The 26,215-nt window shown below is 39.5% G+C and overlaps 1 protein-coding gene across 1 annotated transcript in view; it reads left to right on the forward strand.

Moving 5' to 3' along the window:
• The first annotated feature begins 2,191 nt into the window (after positions 1 to 2,191).
• Positions 2,192 to 26,215, forward strand: part of STK26 (serine/threonine kinase 26) — a 30,492-nt gene continuing 6,468 nt past the window's right edge. Inside the window, exons 1-4 of the mRNA XM_032196219.1 lie at positions 2,192 to 2,354; positions 2,498 to 2,619; positions 18,228 to 18,458; positions 24,671 to 24,727. Of these exons, the coding sequence (XP_032052110.1) occupies positions 2,578 to 2,619; positions 18,228 to 18,458; positions 24,671 to 24,727 (330 nt within the window). The 5' untranslated portion in view covers positions 2,192 to 2,354; positions 2,498 to 2,577. The remainder of the gene's footprint in view (positions 2,355 to 2,497; positions 2,620 to 18,227; positions 18,459 to 24,670; positions 24,728 to 26,215) is intronic.

Consider the following 26,215-nt stretch of genomic DNA (forward strand, 5'->3'; position numbering starts at 1 on the left):
TTCTTACTCTATTAAATATTTTTTTTTAGTCCTGGTCATTTTATATTCAGTTGTGTGCAAGCCAAAAATGCATAAAAGGCCAAAAGTCTCAGTGTATGGTCTCAAAAAGGGAAGCACAGATCGGAACCAGAACTCTCTCTGATATAAAGTAAACAGGTACCATCAAGAGAGAGAATATAAAATCAGGCAAGGCTGAGAAAACTAGTCAGCAGGATTCTAGGGAGAAAAATCAAGGTAACTAATGGATTGAAAAAGAAAAGCTGAGCCTCAGAGTCAGAGGAGGAACAGAGGGAACCAAAATGGTAATGCATTAGCAGCTGAAACAAAAACCCTCCAACGTCCTTTGTCAGGATTTTTTCAGGAATTCTGTTCTACAGGTCATTAAAATGTAAGATGAGAAGTGATTTAAGTATGTCTGAGTAGAATGAACCAGGCAGGATTCAGAGGTTCCATGAGTGGATATTCATTCGTTTATTCACTGAGCCACTGTATACAATTAAGAAAGCTTTTTATTAATAGAAAGCCCTTTTTCTTCCCCAATTTTATTAAATAAAAATATTTTTGCCTTTAAGTTTACAACACAAACTTTCCACCCATTAAACTGACTTCTTTACAGGCTCTTAGGTAACTTAGATGTATAACTGTCACTTAGAAACCTTTTACTGCTATATATTTTTAAAAGGTGCAGAATAATCTAAATATTTTAATAACAGTAAAGACTTAACAAAATAGCAAGTCAGAAAATAAAGTAATTCCAGCATGAGCCACAAGTCTGTCCTTAACTAACATCAGTGTGAGTTGTTTTCTGATTCAAACCACAGTGAGTTAAGGATGGAAAGACTGCCTAACGTTGAAATTCTTGGCTTTAGCCTTCTTTAGCAAAACCTCACCTTAAACAGAGGTGTTTTGTGCTCCTTGCCACAGTGCAACATTTCTCCGTGTCGTAACGGAGAGAGACTGCCTCCAGTCACATCCTTTCTGAAGAGAACCACCCTTTGAACAGGGTAGGTCCAGCATGGGCAACAATCCTAAGTCTCCAGTTTACTTTACACTTTCTCAGTTTTCAGACCCATAGATCTGTGAATTTGAGGAAAGTCCTCAAGAACCCCTGAGGATATTTGTAGTTGAACATGAGTGTGACCGCCCCCATGTGATTTCTATATTCTTGCTCAGAGGGTAAGGATGGCATAAAGGATGTCATTTTTAGCTTCACTTGAGTAACTGGCAAAACTTTAATGTATAGGAATGTGAATCATGCAACACAAATAGGTGACTCACACATGAATGAGAAAAATGTCGCCTTAAAACACTGTAATTTTCCTCTCCAGGACCTTGCAGAATCCGGGGTAGCCAACCCCACAGTGGAAGATGGTGATGAGAGGTAGAAGTGGTCATTGGGATGGTCCTGTAGCAGTTTGGGCCAGGCTGGCAGAGGGCTGGCCTTGGTGGGAAATCCTTCTGCTGACACCAAACCCACCCCAAACTGTACGCTGCACCTCCACAGCATATTGGGCTTGTCCACACTACTTTTAGAGAGGCTGGCTGCCAGGAGTGCCCCCGAGACAAGAAGATGCCACCTCTGTGTGTCACAAAAGCCAAAACCCCATAAAATGTCCACTGGGTTACTTAACACCAGCGTGTCTCTGGGGCACGGCAGCCCGAGGTACGGGTGCTGTGGCTGTGTTTGTGGGTACGGGGTGCAGCGACTGTTTGCCCAGAGGTACAGACGCTGTTTGGTAGGACAGGGCCCAGCGACGCCGTGCCTGCAGGGGACGCGGCCCTGTGACAGTGTGCTGGAGGGGGACATGGCCGTGTGACAGAGTGCTTGAGGGGGACAGGGCACTGTGACAGCGTGCTTGAGGGGTCACTGCGACAGCGTGCCTGAGGGGAACAGGACACCGTGACAGAGCCCGAGGGGCCCAGATCGCGGCGTGGCGTCGCGGGCGGCCTCGTCGGTGTGACAGCGGGGCTGAGGGGCCCCGCCGCAGCCCGGCCGCCACTCCCTGCCCGCCCGGCCCGGGGCGGGGGCAGCTGACGCCGGGGCCCTGTGCGGCGGCGGCTCCGCCCCGCGAGGCCGGAGCTGAGACGGAAGAAGCCGCCGCCGCCGCACAGCAGCCGCCACCTCCTCCTCCTCCTCCTCCTGCTGCCGGAGCCCGACATGGCGCTCTGAGCCCAGCCCCGAGAGCCGCCACCCCGGGGGGGCTCCGAGCAGCCGCCCCCCGCGCCGGCAGCGGGAAGCGGGGCATGGGCAGGGCCGCTGCGAGGAGCCCGGCAGGCATGGCAGGAGAGCGGCGCTAAGGGTCCGCGTCCCGCCCGCCCGCCTCGCAGCTCGGCCCCAGCCCCGCGGCCGCGAGGTGAGTCGGCAGCGGGCGGGCGGGCGGGCGGGGGCGCCGGGCAGGGCGGGCCGCGCGGGGAGGGAAGGAAAGGAACGGAAAGGAGAGGAGAGGAGGGAGCACGGCCCGCGCTGAAGCCGCTCCCCGCCGCTTTGTCCTTCCAGGCCCCGCCGCCGTCGCCGCCCAGGAGCAGGGAGGCCGAGAGAAGGGAGCAGCCGGCGGCGCCCGGCCGCCGCAGCCCGCCATGGCCCACTCGCCCGTGGCGGTGCAAGTGCCCGGCATGCAGGTGAGCTCCGCGCCCAGCCGGCCCCAAAATGGAGGCGCCGGGCTCCGGGCTCGGCCCCGGCTCCGGAAGCGGCGCTCGCGGCCCCGCCGGGCGGAGGCCGCCGCTGGGGCGCCGGGTGCGGGGGGGACCGCGGGTGGGCGAAGCGGAGCGGGGAGGCCGCGCTCGGCCCCGGGAGGAGCGGGGGGGGAAGGCTGGGCCGCAGCCCTGGCCCCTTGGAGGGGGTGCCGCGAGGTAACGGGAGGCCGGGTGGTGGAGGGCGGGGGGGTGCTTGCGGCAGCCGGCCCCTGGCGGGGAAGGGTTTCTCTCCCCCCCCCCCCCCCGCTTTGTTCAGGCATCCAGGAGCACGTAAGGGCTTTTAAAAGTGATTAAGGACGAAACGAAGCTGCTCGCAGGGTGTGTGGGTGCGCGGTAAGTGGCACACCGGCCTCGCTGGCGGGCGTCCCTCCTGCAGGACTTCCCCACCGACGTGCACTTGGCGCTGGGCCTGTAGTGCGGTCTCAGAGGACCTTGCGCGCAGTGGAAAAGTGAGGGCCGGGGTTCGCGCAGTGCAGCAGCCACCTTGCTGTCGGGAGCCATCGTCTGTCAGGAGCTTGCACCTCTTTCTGTGGCTGGGAATGAGACTTTGTGTCGTTTACACGTTTGTGGCACTTGCTTAAAAAATAAATGAGCTAGCATGTAACTGATTTTTTTTTCCTAGGAAGGTAGGAATACCTCTGACCCTTCATTCTTACTCTACTGGACAATCTAATACAAGTTAGGTCAGAGATCTTTATCAAGCAAAGAGAAGCTAAGCTCATTTCAGCATTAGCTTTTGCTTGTCAAAGGCTGGCAGCCCTGTCAGCATTTTCAGCTTTCTCTCAACTTGTTAGGATAGTCGTGCCTGTATAATAGCCAAGTTTTCTTTTTTTTAATTTGTTGTTCCAGTAATACAAAAGCCTTTATAATACATCTCTATATATGTGAGATGTACAGTTAATAATTTAGGAGGTTTCAGAACAGGTATTTAAAACTTCTCTTGGTCAAGTATCTTCTGTGTTTTTAGAAAGTGTAGAATTGAGGTATAAAGAGTATTTATGTATTAATTTATGTCGGTTACAATACCAAGGTTTGCTTTAATTTTTTTATTTCAAATAGCTTGCAGGCCTTTTAAAAGCAGTTAAACTTTGGTCATCCACTGACTTTTGTTTATATAAAAGAAAATAAACTGCGTTCAGCCTCCCTGTTCTATTGATATGTCAAGGTTACTGTTGGGTTGGTACATCCTCAACAATGGAAAGCTAAAGAAACTTTGTGATAAAGATTTACGAGCTTTAGCCTGAGCTTCTTTATTTATATCCTCTGCCATTGTTAGTGTTTTCATATTTGGTAGACTTGTATTTCAAAATCCAAGTTTGTCAATTCTTTATTTTCATATTTGCTTAATGTATTGCTGTCCAATTTCCCATAGCTGCTCTGTCATCACAAAAGGACCTTGAAATTATTTAAGGTCCTGTCTTCCGCTGTTAAACAAATAAACTTTATGTAATACTGTACTTAGTTCCACGAGTGTTTTTAGCTTAACCCAAGTTTCTTAACCTGTATCTGTAGGTTTAAAGCAAAACCTTTTTTTAACAGTTAGGTATATACAGCTGCATAGAACTAAGAAATCTTTATCAAGGTGACTTTTTAAAGTGAAAACTATTACACATATTCTGATAGTCTTAATGTAAAAAAGGGATAGGCTTTGGTGCAAAATTATTCTGTGTGCTGCTCTTTAAGAAGAGTTTATTGAGGGGAAAAAGAAGCTCAGGAAGAAGGTGGTAGTCTGGAGTACAAGGACTGTTTTTTTTTTTTTCCTTTTTAACTTATTTGAACTATTTGGTCAGGATCATCTGAGGGATTATAAAAGCATCCCTGCTTCTGCTCAACATTAAAATAAATGCATGGTGACTGAAGAAGGAATAAACAGGTTCATCTGTGATAGAAGAAGATCTAATAGTTGCCTTAAAACTAGCACTGTGTGAAAGTGCATGTGATGTCAAACCCCTTATTTTGTAGTCTGTGTTGAGGGAAATAATTTATTGAATATAACAGATGGAATCTGAATTTGCCAGAGAATGTGTTACAGGTGTGAACTCTTCGATTTTATGGTAATCCTATATTTACATTCTGTTTTATTATTTAAAAAACAAAACTCAGACTGGTGGTAAACTGTCAGACTCTTCTTTTTGGAGTTTTACAGAAACTCTTTTGACTGTTTTAAGATCTTTCATCTAATAAAGTGTCAGACTCCATTTAAAAAATAAAAATAAATCCAAACATAGAAAATTACTGAAGGTCACGTAGGGTTATTCTGGTGGAGTCTGACTTGGAGTGCCATGACAACAGTGGAAGACCCAGAGGTAGTATTATCTGTTGCCCTTATGAGTAGTTGCAGAATCATTTGTTTATATAGTGGTGGCATTCCGTTTATCCTGTCTTGTGTCCCTAACAAAACCAAATATTATACCTAACAATTCATGCCTGTGCAAACAACTTCCTAAAGATGTTTTTCTCCCCCCCTCAGTTTTTTTTGGAGAGGCTCCATTTGGACCACTTATAGCTGGGTTAAGTTAACATCATACCAAACTTCTAAGACTGTTTAATATAGTCAAAGTACTTAGTGAATGTACAAAACGAGTGCTTTGAAGCTGAGTGTGATACTCCAGGTTATAGCATTTTATACAGAATGCAAGATTAAAAGGAAAAATAGAAGGTTGATGGATCTATGTGAGCACAAGTAATGTGCCCTGATTACATGAGGTACGCTTTGTTACGAAAGTCAGGTTTCAGTTTTTATTCAGTGATGCCATTGTAAGTTGGTTCCTCATTAGAAAGAGATAAAATACTCAAAACGTTTTTTAGGCTGAAATACTTTGAAATCTCACAGCGAAGTGAGCATCTTGTTGACTGGCAGTATCTTGGAGGAATCCAATAAAACTGATACAGAGCATTTTTGGACATGGAATGTAAGACAGACGAGATATTAGAGCTGAGCCTACCTGTGTATTTCTACCAACCTGGGGATTATACTGAAAATGACGGTGTTGCTGGAGTGAGGGTGTTGGACCCCTTATTGGTACCCATACACTTCAGCATTTCTCCTTACCAGCTGGCAAGATGCATAGTTCAAAGGATTATATTTGTTTCAAGTGATCAGAAAGTTTAAAGTCAGTCACTTCAGATTGATGCATCTTCTGATGGGCTTATGTTATTGACAGCATCTTACACATTACTTGAAAACTTCCAGCCTCTCTTGTAAGCTTACAAATAAGTGACAGTTAATCTTTCTAAGGTGGACAGTGAGGAAACTTTGCTATTAGCATCCTGAATTTCCAAACTAGTTTGTAGACTTAAACAATGGAACTTCACTCAAGTAATACGTTCTTCTTGTTACAGTTTTTTTTTGTTTTGTTTTGTTTTTTTAATGTATAAATGTTTCCTATTCTAACTTGTTCTGCAAAATAAGTCTGAAATACTCATTCATTAACTCATGGAATTGTTGATTCTTTGCTCTCTTCTTCCTGTCAATATGCATGTCTCTGGAACTTGTACTGGGGCTTTATCTCTGTATCTATGCTATGCTATTCTTCTAAATGCTTTTTTTTCCTTTTTTTCTAATGGCTTTATCTCCTGATGCTGCATGGCAGTAGCCTTCAGGGTAGCCAGCAAGACTATTTAGACCTGATCTGCTTTCCTTGGCATCCAGATTATCTTGCAATAAGGAACCTACCTTCCTCTAAAAGCAGAGCAGCTAGAAACATGTGACCTGTCAGCCAGTGTACTCTGATTCATAGTTGAAGGATTGCTTGATTAAATGCAAACTCAGATGTACAGGTGAGCTTTGCTCTCTGTGCTGCCAGTGAACAGACTGTCTGTGAGGTGCTGCTCGCTCAACAACCTGAGCTTGGCAGCTGGAGATTCTATCCCTACGGGATGCTCAGAGGCAGATCAGTTAACGTCTAGTTGTTGGATGGATATAGAAAGATGACAGGAGTAGTGGTGTTCAGATTTGGAAGTGGTAGACTTCATAGACTGAGAGGGAAGAAAAAAAAAACACATTTTTTCTTAAATTGGTGCATTTGTAGAACCAGGCTCTTTATGCGCAGTGCCTAAAGATGAGCACTGGAGGTGTGTCAGATTGCTAGCAAACCTTATTTATTATGGTTATAAGGGTGAGACATGCTTAGAGCAAGCAATTTGTTACTGTCAGGTACTTACATGTTTAGAGGGTATGCATTAGAGGAACTTAAACCTTTGAGAAAGGGTCTATTCAAGGATCTGTTAATATATTGCTGTCCACAGATCTGAGTTGGCTCCCAGATAATTCCACAGTGAGTTTGACAAGGCTTTATTTACACGTAGAAATGTGACCCACCTAGAGAGAAGTGGGAAGTCTAGCGCTTGCAGGTCACCAGAAAACTTACACAGTGCCTAGAAAACTGGCATTCCTTGTGATTGATCTAGAATGGACTCTGATAAATACCCTGGTCCTATTTCAGTTCCTTGATTTGTGCTTTGACCCACAGTGCAGTCAGACTGCAGGAAGATAGTATTTATGACTTGTGCAGAGCGTGCCTCTTTGCTACTTGTAGTAGATTCACATAAAAGTATTTGTGGAATTTAGCACTGCAGTTGTTCTTTTCCTGGTTGTACTTCGTGTACAAGCTGTATTGAATGTAACAGTCTGCTAACTCCAGTCAGGCTTCATTAGCTGGGCTTGGTCCTTCTGTCTCGTGCACTGTGATAAGTTATTCTGACGACAAAGAAAAGTAGGGCTCAGTCATACTTGTACTGTTGTAGTGTTACCAAAGGAGGATAGAGTGAGCTTTGGAAAGTGTTTGTTGCATGGAAGTTATATTAGGTATAACCAACTGGAATTCAGCAGATGCTTTTATCAGTCAGGAGAAAAAAATCCACAGCAGTCTTTTCCTGGTTTATTTTATTTTTTTTTTTTTGTGCAGATTTTACAGTTTTATACACTTGTTAAGTGCACTGACCTGGAATTCAGCAAATCTGCTGAAGCTGCAGAGAATGCATAAAACAAACTCAACTCTTCTCACCTTAATTGCTTTGCTCTTCTGCACCATCTGATGCTATCAGTTTTGAGCAGAGGATAATTTAACTTAAAAATATATATATAATTATTATTTTATTCTATTGAATTTAACATTAAAAAAAGTCACATGGGCTGTTTTTTTAAACTCCAACATCTTACTGTTACAGCTTTACAAGTCCTGATGAAAGGTTGTTTTTTCTTCCTTTTCTCAAGAAGGAGAAAATATATTAGTAGCTCAGTGCTGTATTGCATTTTGTTTAAAAAAACAAGTCTCATTTAGATGTTTATTTTGAGGGGAGGATTCTTTCTTTATATCACAAAATGTCCCGAGTTGGAAGGGACCAATAAAGATTGAGTCCAACTCCTGGCTCCACACAGGACCACTGCAAAACCAAACCTGGTGTCTGAGAGTGTTGTCCAAATGCTCCTTGAACTTTGGCAGGCTTGGGGCCATGCCCACTTCCCCAGGGAATGCCTGACCACCCTCTCTGTGAAGATGCATGGTTACTTCATGGCATTGAGAGTAAATGGCTACTTGTGCCACTGCAGTAATGTTTGTAATGTGAGACCTGTGAAACATTTTAGTAAAGATGGGCAAGCGTTTTACGCTCAGTTTTCATAGGTTTCAGTGCCCTGAAAATATGGTTTTCAATCTTCTCCAAAAGTGAAAGGATGAATTTTAAACCTGTTAGTGGTTGCATCACTCATTTACTCTTTGGTGATTAACTTCAGATTTAAGAAAGGGTCACCAACTGTGAAAAGTGATAAGAGGTTATCATTTGTTTTTCTTTTTTCCAGCCTTAGGAACTGAGTTCAATAATTGCCAGGCCCTCAGAGTTTAGGGGTGGGTTTTGGGGGAGGATGGGGTTGGGGGTTAAACAGTACAAGATTGGTTGTGAAACAAATAATTTTATTGCACGCTGTAATTAGTGGTTACATGTATGCTCTCTTTGCAGAAATAAACAGTTGACGAGGTATCTTATCATGTCAGGAGCTACAGTTGCAAGTCCTACTATTTCTTTCTAACTTGAAATTGCTGAAAATCAAATTCCTTCCTAATACTGTCTCACCTGGTTTCTTGATGTTTTTAAACTCTATTTAGAGAACTGTCATTTGTTCTTTAAACTTTCAGCAGCTCTTTTGGAATAAGTCTGCTCTGCTGATTAGGTGAGGATCACTGAGCACACTCAGTTCTGAAGGAGACTTAAATCTCATGAGAAGGGTGCCCATCTAGTGATAGTCACTGAAAACTATTCTCCCTGAGGGATTGCTACCTAAATAAATAGGGCGAAAGAACCTGCATCAGAGAAGCTAAGCTATTAATAAAGGGTCTGACAAGGTAACAGTAGCTTGCTGGTCTTGTTCTTCATCATATGTTGTGCATGTGGTTTTGCAGAGAGATGCTATATACTGTGCATGTGATTAGGTCCATAACTCAGGAAGGAGTTTCAGCTTAGATCTTTCTTGATTGCAGTTCTTTAAAGCTTTATTCATACTTGAGTGGTAGAAGTATGAAGCAAAGTTTGTCTTACTAAAGTCTGGATTTGAATGGTCTTGGTTGAGGCAGTGTATCTGGAGAAGCTTCATGGCGTGTTGTAGCTCAGATCTGCATGAATTCTATGTGCTCTCCTGAATGAGAAATGTTATCTGCAGGTTTCATTCTATAGGAATCTGAGAGCCCAGGGTGGCTTCCCCATTTTCATGGACCAGAAGTCAAGAACCATCTATTCAGTTCAATGTTAGTATTCCATCCCTCCTCATCTTCTGCAGGCTTTTCATTCAACTGGATACTGTTAGGTCCTGAATACTGGAATAATGTTTACTGGGGGGCTGTCAGAGGCTACATGCTTGCTAAATGTGAAGTTGTATTTCAGTGCAGGCTTCAGCTTTGGCAGCTGAACACAGAACAAATAAAAAATCAAAAACACTGCATACCTCAGAATGACTATTATTATTGTGAAGTGCCTGAATGTAAAGTGCTGAGTGAAAAAGGTTGAATTTCCACTGATGTAAATTGACTTAAAAGCATTTAGAGAAACCGGGAGGAGAGGAGGACAAGATGATGGATGTAAGTGCGTTGCCCTTGTTGGCAGAGACTTCTACTGGCTGGACCTGCCCCCAGCAGAGGCTGGGTGTGGTGGGGCAGACTGGCAGGGAGATCATTGGCAATGATCTCTCACCTAGGAAGGTGTTATCTGGCAACCAGTCACAACAAGAACATTTTTACCTTCCTGCTCAGCTTTATTCCAGCCTAGTTGGCAAGAAGAATCTCCTTTTTTTGGGGGGGGTGGGGTGGGGAGAGGGTGTTTCTCTTCCTCCCTTCCTTTTTGGATTTCAGTGAAGCTTTTGACACAGTTTGCAATAGGATTCGACTGCACAAAATGTCCAGCATACAGCTAAACAAAAACATCCTACGGTGGGTGAGCAATTGGCTGATGGGCAGGGCTCAGAGGGTTGTGGTAAATGGGCACCTGTGTGGTGCCAGGACTTGGACTCGATGATCCTTGTGGGTCCCTTCCAATTTGGGATATTCCATGATTCTGTGTCTGGTAGCTTCAGGTCCAGTGTGATTGATACCATCAAGGGCCAGTGTCCAAGAGCAGACCACAGCTTTTGGGCCAGTGGTCATGGAGCCTTGCAGAGAGGACAGGAATGTAGGAATCCAGTAGACTGGTGTATTATTTGTCCTTTCTCAAAACGGTCCCCTCCAAAACTAAAGGAATAATATGATCTCCTTGAACTGTGGGTTCCCATTTCGGCTTATTGCAGGCAGTGGTTATTCCTAGAGAGCTATCAGTGGTAAATAAAGTTGTGGCCTGCTCTTTCCACCGTATCATGTTTTGGAGCCATCTAATTTTTTTTTTTTTTCAGACAATGTTTTTCTGCCATATTTTAATGTTGTTTAGCCCAAAAGTAAGTAGTGACAGCTTCACTAGAGAGAGAGAGATTTAACAAGGATACTTGTATGTGCATTAAACTTGGTCTTGTTGCTGCTTTTTTTTTTTTAGGAACTAGCATGTTTAAAAGGTGGAAATCGTTCTTCTTGTTCTATCTGGATTATTGTATGAGTTAAGCCTTATTTACAGGAGGGAAATCAGTGTTACCAGGTTCCAACTTGCACAGGAGTCCTAAAATGGCTTCTAAGATAGAGCAGTAAGAGGCCTTTGAAATTTGTGTATCAGGTGCCATCTTATTGCAGGTACTAAACCTCTAAATATTGGAAAAATAGCCCAAATGCCAAAATGATATAATTTATTGCTGGTAGAGTGCTGACGTAGTTGTTCCTTTAAATGGGTGTGGCAAAAATTGAAAAAAATTGTTTATGTACTGATAAGCAGGCTGCTAGCTGAAAGGAAAGGCAGAGTGCTAAAAGCAGACTGCAGCCCATAAATGGCTATTTTTCCGTGTTCCTGTTAGACATGGCTTTTGTAATCTCTCTGCATATTAGGTTTTTCAAAGCAGTTTGTAACATTAGGAGAACACAAATATTCTTCAGCAATGTGGAACTGTAGTAGTCCTCTGACTTGTAATTCAGATGTGCAGGCAGCTCATTGAGGTGGGTTAATTACCCATTCAACAGTCATTTGGCCTGCACTGCTCAACAAAGGAGATTAAATTTGTTTTGAAAGGTCGGCTTGTTGAACTCCATAATAAATGCAGAATGGAATTTGAACATTTTGGTGTACAGGAATCTGTTGAATTCTGACTGACTTCTGTCTCCATCACAGCACACCCATCCATCTTAGCTACGGAGTGCTGTCACTTGAGGTTTTTTTCTTTTCCAAATCACAGTAAGGATCTAGTCACGTAATCTGTGGCTTTCCTCCCCTTTGCATTCCTCTGACTTACTAGGCCACGCTCACCGATGAAAGCAAACTGAAGGATATGAAGCAGTATGCGGAGGTTTGAGGGTTTTTTATTTAAATATTTTACAATACTGGATAGTTAAAATGTGTCTGTAAGGATTTTCAGTCAGAGAGAAGCTCACTGGCATGAGGACTTTCTTTTTGTGTTTTTCCACTATGCAGAATACTCAGCATAAACAATTGGTGTAATTTTTTAATGTCAAAGAGCTAATCTTTGGAAAACCGTGTTGTAATTCTTGCTTTTGGCTTATTTATCCTATTCCTTATAAGCTTCTTGTGCTGTGTTACCAAAGTGGAAGAATAGCTAAGAATAGAGGAAGTGAGTTTGTTTGTTTCCATTTTCAGTGCAGTGTGCAATTGACAGCATGCATCTGCCATGGGTCAGAGATGGTTGGAGGATGAAGGTGATTCCTTCCTTAAAAATCTGAGAATGGGCAAGAATGAAAGCAAATTTTAAAGTTTGATAGTCATCAGAATTTTTAAGCAGCTGGCCTTATAGCTAATGTGATGAAAACAAAGCCATATGGGTTTTTCTTTCCTTGCTTTTTAAAGAATATTGTTTTATAATAATGTTCTCAGGTTTTTACTAAAAATGGCAGTGAGTCGTGGCCTTGTCAGATAAGGGAGATGCTTTGTAAAGGGTGTAACAGGTCAGGTCCCATTTAAGGGGAGTAGAGCTCAGATCCAGTTTTTATTACCTGTGGTACAGAAAGTTTAGTGTAAAGGTTTGATACTTCATACAAATGAAATTATTTTGTTGTCAAAAACACTTTTCCCTTCAGCAGTTATCAGTTGTTATGGTAAATGTAATAAAGTATCTATTACCTTGATGATTGAGTCTTAGAAAGGACTGAACGTCAGAGTTCAGGTCCATGCAAAAGTCAGTGAGAAGCCAGAGTATGTACAAGATGGAGGAAAAAACGTGTCTACAGGTTCCGCCCTTTTATTGAATATCTGCAGGTTAATTTTTTTCTGACTCTTTGTAAGTGATAATGGATTTGCACCTGTGCTTTTACTGACTTCAAGGTATTTTAATAATATATAAATAGATACATATACAAGCATATGGCACTGTGTGTATGAGTAACTTTAATTGTAATAGGATTTTAAAGGAAAATGGAAGGGGTGGAGTGGGGAGAAACTCTAGGAATTAAAAAAACCTCTCTCTACCAGGGGTGGCTTTATTGTAAAGAAGTAGAATATTCTGTATGCAGATAAAATACAGAAACTTATATACGTGAATATAGAGAGATGTGTTAGAATATGTGTAGTGTATAGTTAATTTCATATCTGATAATGTATGGAAAGAAATTCAATCAAGATATTTGTACCATATTTGAGTAAAACATTATTCTAAAATTATCCTGTGCCCCGTTAGTTTCACCATTCCTATTCCTCTCTTAATTTAAATTTTATTTGGAATTTGAACAGAATAAAAATGTAGAAGTAACTTATTCTCTGAAAATAAATAAATATCTATGAGTGGACTGATAGCCTATGATTTCAATGTGCTTGACCCTGATCCAGTGTTTTGTAAGAGCCTGATAAATGCTGAGACTAGATTAAGTGACTTAATTTTTAATCTGGTTTTCTTTTTACTGACTTTCAAGTATCTTTTATTCAGTGTATTTCAGGTATGAATTCTTAAGACAGTAAGTGGTATTTTGGAGATTGTACAGATAACAGTAATTATTAACCCTAGCTTAATTTTATTGTCAGCAGTAATTCAGATATTGGGAATTCAGAGAAATCCTAGTGCAGTACATGCGGGCTTCAGCACCAAAGTTGGCACATGTTCTTGATCTGGCATTTTAATGCTAACACGGCTGTGGGGCTGCCCAGCAAATTAATTACAGGGATGTTTTTTGTTTGTTTTGGTTTGCTTATAATGTTTTGCCGTAACGTAATCTTCTTTTCTGGAGGCTTTCTTTAAGATAACTTTCTTTAAGATGACTCTTTTCCTTAAAGTTTGACTTCAGTACCTGACTAAAGATCAGGCCTTTATTGTAGCAATTGCTTGAAATGTCTTTTAAACACATGGCTAATTCTGATGACTTCCAAAAATACTGCTATATGGTAGGGTGTCATTGAAGTGGATATATGAAAAATATGACAGTAGATACTCAGATCTTCTCTACTAGCCTCTTAGAAAATCTGAGCTAATTATATTTTTATAAATGGTCTTCTAACCGTGTATTTCAGCAATGTTTCACAATGTAGATGAACTATTCTGTATTACTCCTATAATTTTAAGAGAATTTCTGTTCCAAATAAAGCCTGGGAGATGCTTGAAAAATCCAGTTAATGTAACACCATTTATGGGTCAGGTTTTAGAAATACTGTTAAGACAACAGTCTTTTTATGTTCTCACATTGATGGACCATATAGGAATCTAATGTGACTATGTTAAATTTTTTGCTTTGGGAGACCTGGAGGATGCTGGTTTTGATTTAGTTAGATGCAAGGCATTAACTCAATCTCTGTCTGAGATACTTGGAAGCTTCTCTTTTTTTCATCCAGTTGTACTCAGTACCCGTTAATGAAATACATTAATGAACCTTCTTATAGGAAGACCCAATTCAGGTCTCACAGGCTGGACTAGGTGACCTCTTGAGGTAACTTCCAAGACAAAATATGGTATAATCCTGTGACTCCAGATGTATATATGCATGTGTGTATGAACTCAGAACTATGAACTAATGGCACATATCTGGATGGTAGGATGGCAGAGATCTTGCTAAACGCTAGTGCAAGCAGTGTAGTTGTGCTGCACTGGTGAAATGGTGGACTTCCGAAGCTATGCAGAGGGCTTGTATCATCATGCTTGTGCTGGTACTATTGTTACTCATGCTGGATAGATTGAAGTTGGCATGTATATATGCCTGTGCTTGTCATATTTGTTGCTGCTTTTGTCTATGGTAGCAGATTTAGGGAGTAGAAGAGCCATAAATTCTCTTCCTGACCTGTCCACTTACAGGTGTTACCTTACCAGAGGCGATGATGGAGTTCACGCACTGCCTATTGACACCATCTGCTCTCCAACAGACATGGCTTTCCATATGAACCAATTAAAAAAAAAAAAAAAGTGCTGTTATTCATGCTGGCAACTTGCAAAGCTTCTAATCCTTTTTGCTATTCAATGAAACATCTGTGAAAGAATATAGAGTAACAGTTTTGGTGAGGAGTATTAATAGTGTTACTTTCTAATTTCTACCATATTAGAAGTTTAGCTGGCATCTCTACTGCAAAATTTCAGTGATCTATATTGGGGGTGTATATACACATGCTTTTATTTACATAAATCTCCACCCTTCTTTGTACTAGGAGGAAGAGAATAGGTATTGCTGCATATTCTAAATTTGCCTTTGATTAAAAGTAGTCTTCAGTTTTTGTTTGTTTTTATCAGATGTAAAGAAGTACTCTTGTAGAACAACCTTAAAGACAAGGTAATTAAAGAAAGGTAAAAGCAAATACATTTCAAGATGCAGTCTTTGTTCTAAGCCTGTGTTTTAAATAATGTAAGGGTTCTTAGTTTGAAGCCTTTCCAAAAGAAATTATCTCAACATTAGCCCAAGTTGTTCAGAAATACTTGTTTTCGTCCTGGAGCATCCTACAGATGCTTGTCAGCCTCGGAAGCTGTAACAGAAGCTGTAAAGCCGACTTTGATTGCAATAAAGGGATTTGCTCAGAATAAAAACGTTTCCCTTTAGTAATTCCACACTACTTGTTCATCTCTGAGCTGCCTTTGTTCCACCTCTCTCTCCCCTGGGTGTACACAGTTCTATGATGCCATCTTTTCCCTATACTCCAGCACTCCCACGTGATGGCATTAGGAATTGCTGGAAGTTAAAGTAGCTTTTAAAGCTGTGATTCACCTGAAGTAGCTTGGGGGAATTGTGAAGCCTGTCTTGTGTTGTTGATGACCAACCGTTAATTGGTTGTATAAGGTTGAGTGGTGTGCATTTCCAATGAGGATCCCAGAGGAATTTTCTACTTAAGGTTTCTCCCCAAGCAAAATCCAAGAGCAGCTCTTTGAGTTCATCAAATGCTTGTAAAGGTTAGATCAGCTGACTGTGTCTGGGATTGGGTCCCTTTTGTTTTACCTACATGGAAGAGTTCAGCAGGTTTCCTATCAAATCCAACTACTAATTAACTTGAATGGGCATCCCAGGCTCTTAAGCATCTCAAAGTGAAGCTGGCATTTCTGAAGATGACTGCTTAGGGGTTAATGGAAAGTTTTGCCAATCCTCTCTCTTCACTCTTTCTGGGGGATTTCTGTTTATGTCAGTGGAGAACTATTGGTTAATCATTCTTATTGGAACTGGGGTCGTAGTTCAGAAACACATCAGTTTGCTAGCTAAGTAACAGTTCTGCAGTTTAACTAGCAGCAGGAGAAGGCTGGGTGGCAGTTGCTGCTGCTTTTGCCATACTTGTTCCCAAAATATTTTTTGAAACAGCTCTAAAAATGAACTTTGGATTCAAATTATTTTTATGGTCTTAATAACAAAATGCCATACACTACTGCATCAAATCCTGCCATCAATGTGTCTGTCTTTTGGTAATTTGAAGATTTACTGTTCTTTCATCTAACAAAAAACTTTCCAAGCATCTGAGGCCTACAGTCTTTTTTTTTTTTCCCTTTTCTAATAATATTAATTATCTCAGATTTCAGGTCACAATAGTACTTATCTTTTTTCACTTGCTTTGATTGTGTATTTGCTTATCTTTCAAGTACTTCAGATTTTTCAACAGATAAAAATACACTTTTTTTTTTTGCTTATTTATTTCTCTGAAGGTGTGTTTTGTGTGTTTGCTGTTGTTGTTTTGTGGTGTTTTAATGGAGCAAAGTCGTAAAGGGCTCTTTGTAGACAAAGGAAGAAATTCTTATTCTTTTTGCTGTAATGTGCTACCCAGGAACAACGTGTCCTGTACATATGCAAAATCTAACATCTAGCTACACAGATCAGCATGAACCTGCCATACTACTTCGTGTTCCCTCCTCTTGTGATAGCACAAGTGACAGCTTGGTATATATGAGCAGTGAATTGATTCTGCTGAAAATAGACCTGACAAATCATATGGTTAAATCCTTGGTAATTTGTTTGGATTCATCTCACCATATTGTGGAATAAATTCTGGTCTTGATAGAAGGAACAGAACAATAATAAGGGGCTAGTAAGGAAATGAGATTAGTTCGGTCCAAAAGGATGAAAATAGCAATGGTTTTGTTTTCCCGGTAAAGGTTTTGCATCTGTTTGTAAAAGGACTGATGTAAGGATGTTTTCTGGAGTTTCATGTCGGTATTGAAGTTGTGCAAGGTAATCTGTGCTTAAGTGTCTGCTTTTGCTAGATGTGTTCTTTCATGACAGCTCACTTGTTCTGACCAATGAGCGAGAATTTTAGGGGTATGAGAAAGATCTCAAATTATCTTGGTTTTATGTTTTCAAAAGCTAATTTTTGAGTCAGAGGGCTTTTGGGCAAAGGCTTCTTGTTTGAGGCTTGATCTGTGCAATGAATTGCTCAGTTCTGACAGCATGAGTAAATGAACAGTAGCAAAGTTGTGGTGAAGTGTTAGGGGTCATCTTTCTCAAAATCCTGTTGTATTTTTCAGTAGTGGTAATATATTTAACTTGCTTACTCTGCAAAGCATGGGCATGTTTTGAAGAGGTAAAACAGACACCTTTCTGAAAACTTTCTAACGGTGTTCTGAAGTTTTACGTACTTAAACTGTGGGTCAAATTGTATCCTTCCAAAGTCACTGCTGCAGCTTTTGGGTAAGCAAGATTCTCTCATCAGCTGTGTTATGCTTTGTCTTGAAAGAAAAATGAGAATTTCTTGGGTGTTTGTTTGATTTCCCTCCTGTCTACTTGAACGAAGCTGAGAAGTTTTTAAAAAATCTTTGTATGATACCACTGTTTGCTGATCTTTGAGCAGTTAACCTCCAGGGACTAGATCAGATGTCCTCAGTGGTGCTTTGCTGTCTGATGCTCTGCTCCCCCTTCTAAGGCATGCTTGGGCGCTATCAGCAAGCTCTGATCAGTGCTTCAGTTTCACTTCAGCATTCTTATTCCTTCAAACATCTCTCAGTCCCTTTTGCTCAACTACCTGTCAGCACTTTCAGCAAACCTGAACATGTACACAGCCTTATCAGAAGCTCAGCGTGTTTGTTGGAGGCTGCTGGTGAACACTGGTATTGCGGTCCTCTCACAACGAACTCTGTACTGTGCTATTTGATGTAATGCTTTGTCTGCCCCAGGCTGTTGGCCAGGTAGGAAGCCCAGCCTTTTTTGCCTGAGTAATGATGTTAGTGCTTCTGTGCCAGTAATTGCGTTCCCCAGTCTTCTGAGTTATGCACGGGTAGGATTAATATTAAGGATGGCTCTGTTCTTTCCTTTTAAAGTGTTATGTGGGGAAATGAAATGAGATTTGTACCTGACTCTCTCCTTGGTGAGACTCATGTACCTTTAATATAATTGTGTAATGTATGTTCTGTAACTAACAGCTGAATTAGAAGTTAGTGCATGGGAGACAAATTTGTCTGATATGATCCTTCTAATAAGAAATCTGGATGATGTGCTTTTTGGGAAGTAATAAATGCTAATAAACTGGAAGTAAATTAAGATAACTCATCTCTCTTTTTTTTTTTTCCACTTTTCTTTTTCCAGAACCATAGAGCAGACCCAGAAGAGCTATTCACAAAACTGGAACGCATTGGGAAAGGCTCCTTTGGTGAAGTCTTTAAAGGAATTGATAATCGGACGCAGCAAGTGGTTGCTATAAAAATCATAGACCTTGAGGAAGCAGAAGATGAAATAGAAGATATACAGCAAGAGATAACTGTTTTAAGTCAGTGTGATAGTCCTTACGTAACGAAATACTATGGATCATATTTAAAGGTAGTGTATAGTATTGCACAGATATTTGCTGGCAGCATGTCACCCAGTTTCGAATGCTGCTAGGAAAAAAAAATCTGAATTTGAGGATATGTTGTCATGCCAACTTTACTTTTTTTAGTGTTTTTGTTTGTTTGTTTAAAAGTTCTTTTCACTTTGTTTTGTTTCTTTTGCTACATAGTCTTTGAGGCTAGAATTTGCATAAAATAGCTACATGTCCTGCGGATAGGGGATTGCCATTGCTGTTGCTTTTGAACCATAGTTTTCTTTCTTCCTCTACAATCTCTAGCACAACTCTGTGGCCTTTCTGAGGAAGGAAAAATACATTCATAGCTATACTAACAAAAACCTTTCTCTGATAAGGAAAGAAATCATGCACCTTGTGGAGATGCCTTTGTGATTATGAAATGTAGTAGGCCTGAGACAGTAGAACTAACATCAGCGTTATGTAACTACTTTGTAAAATGGTATATTTGTAAAAAATACTAAAAAAAAAAAAAAAAAAAAAAAACACCACAACCCTATAGAAATCCAAAATGTTGAGAAAGTCTTCTCAACTTCTGAAACTGTCCAGGTGTTATCATCTAAAATGTCCCTTAAAGTATCTGCAGTGCATATGCTTTATGTGACTTTAAAACTAAAACCATTCAAAAAAAGCTAAAAGCATTAACCGTAGTTGGTATTTAAAATGTTTGGTGTGGGGGTTGTTTTTTGAGGCTTAGTGTATACTGTTTATTGATCTTACTCCAAAGATATTTCTGATAAGCTGTGTCACACTTGAGTGATACGATAGAATTATTTGCAGAATCTATATAATAGTGTTCTCTGAGTTAGATCCTAAACGTTATCCTCCTGGTTGTTAATCATTTTTACTTTGAGTTATAAAACCCAAACGTTTGCCCTGAAGTACAAACATGTCTTGGAAGTGTTTTTGCTTGGAATCAGTTTTTCTTCAGAATTAAACAGGGATTTCAACAGTTGTAAATGGGGAAATGAAACCTTGACTTGGTTAGTGGGGGGAAGGAGACATTGTTTGAGGGGTAGTGGATGGAGGAAGCTTGGTAAGCGATGAGTTGAACAGGGACAGAAAATCGTTGTTTTATTATTACAGTAACAGGTGCTAAAGGGGTATTCCAGATCTAAATAAGTACCTGTGCTTAACAGTGGTGTCTTTGCTGTTTTTATGCAAGTCTTCCATTTTTTTCCTTTTTCTCAAATACATATATGTAGCTATTTTGTCAGTGCTATAAAACTTTCAACTCTTGGTTAGGGCTTTTTACTTTTAAAAAATTCCTGGCAAATACAGGCGTATATTAATGCTTCATTACTTTCCTCACCACTGTTTGAGTTCTTTCCATTTCTGTTCTAGATGGATAAATTCTGAAAGATTAATGCTGATCTCCTGCTTACTTTTCACACTTCTAATATTTTTGGGGAAGGAAAACTTGAGTGTGAAGTTTAGGGAGGTGTTTGTGGAATTTTGGTTACTCTTCCATTCCTTTAAGAAATTCATTTTAAAAAGTCCACAGGAATGTTTTTCATCCCAGACTAGCATGGTAGGTAATTCTATTGCTTGCTGTTCCCTGCTTAAGTAGTATCTTGGCTCCAAATTTTTCTTAGGTTAGATTTATTCTTGGTTGCTAATACTAGAGCTTTCAACTTGAGATTCCTCAGTGGAAAGAGTGTATTAGCTTTGCTATAAATGTGCAAAGAATCCTTTATGCTGACTTGAATTTTGGTAATAACAGGTATTTTGAGGGTAGTATCTGTCCAATTTTCAGAATTTAATTGCTATACCTTTTAACTTTCTGTTAACTATTATTCTGAGAATGGCTGTCAGCTTAAGTATTCAACTCTGTAGTATTTAATTCTGGATTTAATTTCTACATACACTGCAGACTTCTTCTGGAAACAGAAGTATGTGCAATTTTGTTCCAAATGACTTCATAATTAAAGGTTAAAGAACATTGAGGCTAAATTCTGAAAATGAAGACATCTTATTTCTTAGAAAGCAAAGTCCTAGGCTGTTGAGAGTAATAGCGGTTTGCTATGGATATGACTGGTACCATGATCACATTCAAAGCAGTCAAATAGGTTTGTTGGTGAATACTTAGTTATATATATATATATAAATCAGTGAAAATAACTCCTAGAAATACTTTTTTAAGATAGTGGCTAAAAGAGCATTAGTATACACTAAATAGGAGACATTTCAAAATTTAAAAGATAATACGCGTCTTCTGTTTGCATCTTTTATTTGCCAGAAACCAAACAGGTTGAGCTCGATTGACCTTTTCTAGATAATGGAATAGAAGTAGTTCACTGAAATATAATAATTATATATGTAGCTTTCTCTGAAGCTCTAGGAATGGTGTTAGAAATGTTTTTGCAGTTTTGCACTGCTTAAACAGACTTCTCCTGTCTGTACCAAAGCAAACCATCAGTGCACGTGGTCAAATTGCTTTTAGTGCTTCTTAATATATTTTAGTTGAATAATCCCAATCACTTTTTAAATACTGTTTGCAAGTTGCTGTTAATGAAACCTACAAGATTTGATGGGTTTTACTTTGAAGAAACTACTCTTGAAACCATGTCTTGACTTCAGATTTTTCTTGTCTGTTCATCCAATTGAACTGTAACTGAAAATCTTCTGTTGTAACTTATTCTTGTTCGTTGACCAATTTTAGGTAAACTTTGAACAAGCAGATTAGTGTCATCAAAGTTTAGTCAGTCTCAACTTTTCTTCTGTAAGATACCATAGCTGATAATTGAATGTTATTTATGATTAAAACTTGAAATTAGGGATGTTAACTGTGAGGGTTTTCTAACGGCAAGCTTTTCAGATGAGTGATTTTTGCTTTGTATGGTCTATTTTAAGTATTTTGTAGCTTTACAGTTTGTTCAGTCTCCTATGGTTCCTGATGCAGAAGCAGCTTTGTGACTGACAGGAATGGACTTGACCCAGTCTTGGGCCTTGGGACTTGCCAGCAACATGCAGGCTCTTCCAGATGCTCCTCCAGCTAAGCAGAAACTGGAAGTGGGGAGGAAAGAGTGTCTTTATCTTGATTGCTTGACTTAACTCATTTGTAACTTAGTCAGCTAAGCAGATGCCATTAAGATACTCTAATGCTCTGCAGCCTAGCTGCTCTTTAGCTACAGTGTTTTCATCTGACTTTTAAATGTGGTTTTAAAAATATGGACAGTCCCTGAATATTTTTACCTAACAATGTGAAGTTATTTATCTGTTATTAGATACTTCAAAAAACTTATCATTGAATAAAGATAGTAAGGTTTACTTTTGTCGAGCTTCTTGAGATAAAGCTGATGCCAGTTTTCCATTATTGTGATGCAAAAAAGGTGCAAAAAAAACCACCCCACAAAAGACACATCTTTGTAATTTGGGACATCTGTGTATCCTGGATTTTGGAGCTCAAGTGGGAGTTTCCCACTGATTTAATTTTAGAGTTCTGCTATCGTTCCTATTTTTTTCTTAGTTTTTCTTTGGGTGTTTGGCAAGATCATTAGTATTTTCTAAACATTGGCAGGTGAAGTAAACACTTGTGTAGGTAGAAAAAGGTTTCAACTTTTGCTTAATGCCTTTCACAAATGTGTGTAGCATTGTGCAAGCTTACAACTGTGCTAATGGAACTTTTTTCAGTAAGATAACTGAAATCCTGATTTATCTGTTTGTAGATGTTCGTGTCTGTGGTAGGTAAAGGTCTAAATTCCTCTTGTCATCCGGTATTGCATTTTGATTGCATTTAACATCATACCTCAGTAAATGAAACAGAGGTTGTGTTAAGTACCCTTCAAAGTGATAATACAGCAATGTAGCAGTGTAAGATAAGCAAGACTGCTAAAGTGAGTACCTTCTTCAACTCCATGGTTTGCCAAAATGTTGGTATTACTATCTTATCATGGAAAAAAAAAAGAAAAAGATTAAAGGTATTAAAGGTTACTGCACTTCTTGTGTGTTTTGGTTATGCCAAATTGTGAAGCTTAATAAAAAAAAGCTTGTGCTTTATTTTTTGCTTGATCCCATAGAGAGCAATCTTGTCTTGATGACTGAAATACCATGATTGTTTTCCGTATTTGTGCTGTGTAGCCTTTGGAGTAGGGAATTGAGTATCCGTCCTTGTAACTAGCATAGCTGCCTAGAATTGTTCTTTCCTTTTGCAATTAAACTGAAGTTCCTTAGTTCTTTGGATTTCAGAATGGAAAACTCATACTAGCATCCAGAGACTTCCATCAAAACTGTACAGAAGTTAGTGCAGCAAAGTTTTGAGTCCATCTAAAGATATTGTTTGTTCTACATTGTCTATTTATACTTGGTCAACCTAAAATAGCTAGGAAAAAGGTTGTACATGCTTGGCTAGAAAATATCCACACCCGGTTAGGCTGGATAGTTGCAGTTTCTTTGAGACATTATTTCAGAAACACAGTACTTATTCATTTTCACCTTATGGTGTTTTCAACTAATAGTCAAATCCTCCAAACATGTCTGGTAACCACAATGTTTGCCTTAATCTGGAGTTCCTTGCAGGTCTTCTCAACTGACAAAGTAGGGCTTTATAAAAACTGCTAAAATTAGCCAGCCCTTCCCTGCTGATCTCATAATATTGGAATAGACTCTCATAAATGGCGTGTTTCTTAAATTCAGTATAAATCTAACAGAGTACACTTTGTTAGCATAATTGGATGTGTTACTTTCAGAAACTGCACCTTTATTTGCTTGTTGTATCCTCTAGATTTCTATCACTAGTCAGGAAATAGGGTAGGACAGAGTACAATCTAGCAAGAGGCTTTAAAAAGTACTTCTGCTATAAGCTTATGTTCTGCTATAAGGAACTAGTGCTAGTAAATATTTGCTGCTTAAACAGTGTGCATGGTACTTTGTTTCTGCTCTATTTTAGTCATTTTTTTTAAATACCTGTGGTATTGATTTCAACAAAACGTTTTTACTCCCAGAATTCCTTAAAGTAGTAGCCCATAGGTTAATATCTGCATTTCTGCTTCTGAGGGGACTGTGGCAAGTAGCAGATCCCAGTTTTGAAACATACACTCTGTAAATCTCATAACAAGTCTTTCTGTTTTTTTACTTACATGAATTAACTGCTTCTTGCAATTGCAGACTAAGGATGAACTCAGTACCTATAAAATCGTTAGAAGAATGTCAAATCTAGTACTGTAGCTGAGACAGCTCAACAAAGAAAGCACAGCAACTCACAGGAGTGAAGATTCAAATAGTACATAGTGAAGGAATATGTGAACTCTGCAGTGTTACTAGCAATTTAAAAACAAACTATAAGTTAGGTTACTTAAGTCATACCCTATATATAATTGTATTGTTCTTATCAACCTTTTTTAGTGGTTGATTTAGAATGTCTGGTCTAAAACCCTAGGAAATATAAATGTTTTTGTAGTCTTCCAGGTCTAACAGTGAAGTTTCCCCTGGTTGGTGCTCATGGTGCTGCTTATTCTCTCAAAATTGGAGCTGCCTATCTGATAGCAGGCATGTTTCATGATAGATAGAAGAGCTGTGAATTTTCATGTATTTATTTTTTCCCACAACTTAAGTTGGAACTTGTAGACGTGATAGATATGCACTTGCACGACTAATGTGGATGGAGGGACAGCTAGCATCTATGTCCATTTAGTCTTTAAATTTCTGTTGTCTGAAGAGAGGTTTATGTTCTCTCACTTGCCTAAAAGCAGTTCTAAGTTCTGAGTATTTTCCTCAGATGAGAATTGTAGTGATGTTACAAGTTTTTTGTTAAAATGTTATTGATTCTGTACAGCAAATAGCTGGAAGTAATAATTTCAGTGCAAAGATAGATTGTAGTTCTTGCAGAAGACTTAGATTAAAACGCTGGCTTTAAACTTAAACCCCCCACCAGAATCTTTTTTTTCTCTTTAATTCCGTTTCTTTAGGTGGAATGGATCAGCTTAGAGGAAAGCGATTTGGGGGGAGGAGGAAGGTGGTGACGTATATCTCTTTTGTTGTTGTTTTTGCTCTTATATGGAAGTCAAACTTTAATTGATATGTAGGCATCTTGCACGGGAGCTATGTGATCATTCTGCAGGAAGTAATTAGATGCATCTTAATCATTAATGGGTTTCTGTATATGTATTCTCCTAACAGTATGCTGGTAGTCCATTGAAGGACTTTTTTATGGCACCCTTGGACTTCTAACAGCTCATGCATTCTTTTACAGGGCACAAAACTATGGATAATAATGGAATACTTGGGTGGAGGGTCAGCTTTGGATCTTGTAAGTATATAATATTTGCATTATAAGTATGAATAAAACCTACGTAATTGTGTTTTCGTATCACTTAATTCAATCAAGTCCCTGGAGGCTGTTAATGTTGCATCACTGCTACGTTATAGTGCTCCAAAAATTGTTGATTTACATGGTAGTTCTGTTACATGTTGGTACATTGAGTTGGTGTTATTTTTGTTTGTTTGTTTTACTGTTTGTCTCTAAGCATTAGGAAACTCTTGTTCTTAGTCAAATGGAAGACAAATTGTGGTGTTTTTCTTTTTAGTATGAGAAGTACTGTTTGCCCCATACAGGGTGTAGGAGGGTGGGTGACTTGTCTTGAGAGAGGAGTTTTTTTGTTTGTTTTGTTTTGGCGGTGTCCAGTCCCGCCCCCCCCCCCCCCCCCTCCAGATCAGAGTGTATTCATTACAGTTGCATACAAAATGTTTCCATTAGGATCAGGTCTCAGGAATTAATGTTGTGTGTGCCTACAGAGTATAATTAATCTTAATTGGTTAGGTGTTAATTTTTCCATTTTCTGTTAAACATGAAAGTACCTTTTTTTTTTTTTAAGATTGTGTAGCATTCACAAAGGATGTAGCTTATATAGAACAAGCGCACAGTCCACTTCACGTGGATGTGGTTTCCCCATACTTTCGGTATTGCTCCGCCTCAACTGTAAAACTTCAAGACACACCCTTTCCTGCAAGATAATATAACTCAGTCTTTGTGTGATTCTGAAGGAAAAATATCATGTCTTCAGTATTACAACATGGTGTTAATTATATAGTTGCTACCGGTTCTCCTTTCTGCAAAGGTTTAAGTCGATGCTTAACTTCACAGATCTATTTAAACTTCATGAAATTACATCACATCAGCTCAAGTCTAGGAATGCAAAAACATAGTAATTATGTATAGTGTATAGTACTTTGTAGCTTTGGAACTTAGTCTTTTTGAGAGCAAGACTGTGAGATAATTCTTTAACATTTTCACATAATTTATAGTCTTTCATGGATTGTCAGGAAATAATGAAGTTGTGTGGTTTTTTAGTATTGTTCAGTGGTTTCACTTGTTCTTTTGGAGGATAAAACCTTAATTTTAAATTCTTTCACTTTGCTTCAATTTTTCATGATGTTGTAGTTTTCTATTTCACTATGTTTTTTTGTGGGTTTTTGATTCTTGGTTTTATAGTAGAATCACACACCTTAATACTTCTGTTTTATTTACATAGCTTTCCCATGTGCAGAACTTACAAGCAGCTTTATAGTAGTGCATTATGTTCTCCTTGCAAAGGCAAGCATGGAATCAAAAATATTGGAACAAGGAAAAAAGAAGTATTAACTTTAAAAACAGCATTCAATAGAAATTTATTTTGAAATAAACTGTTTTTCTTCATAAACATTTTAAAATGCAAAATTCAATCGACTGTGTTTGATAGAAAACTCAAACTTCTTAGTAAGTTCTGGCTTTTCATGTGTGTTGCATGCTTAGGGGACT

Source organism: Aythya fuligula, chromosome 13 (assembly GCF_009819795.1).
Source record: "Aythya fuligula isolate bAytFul2 chromosome 13, bAytFul2.pri, whole genome shotgun sequence".
NCBI lineage: Eukaryota > Metazoa > Chordata > Aves > Anseriformes > Anatidae > Aythya > Aythya fuligula.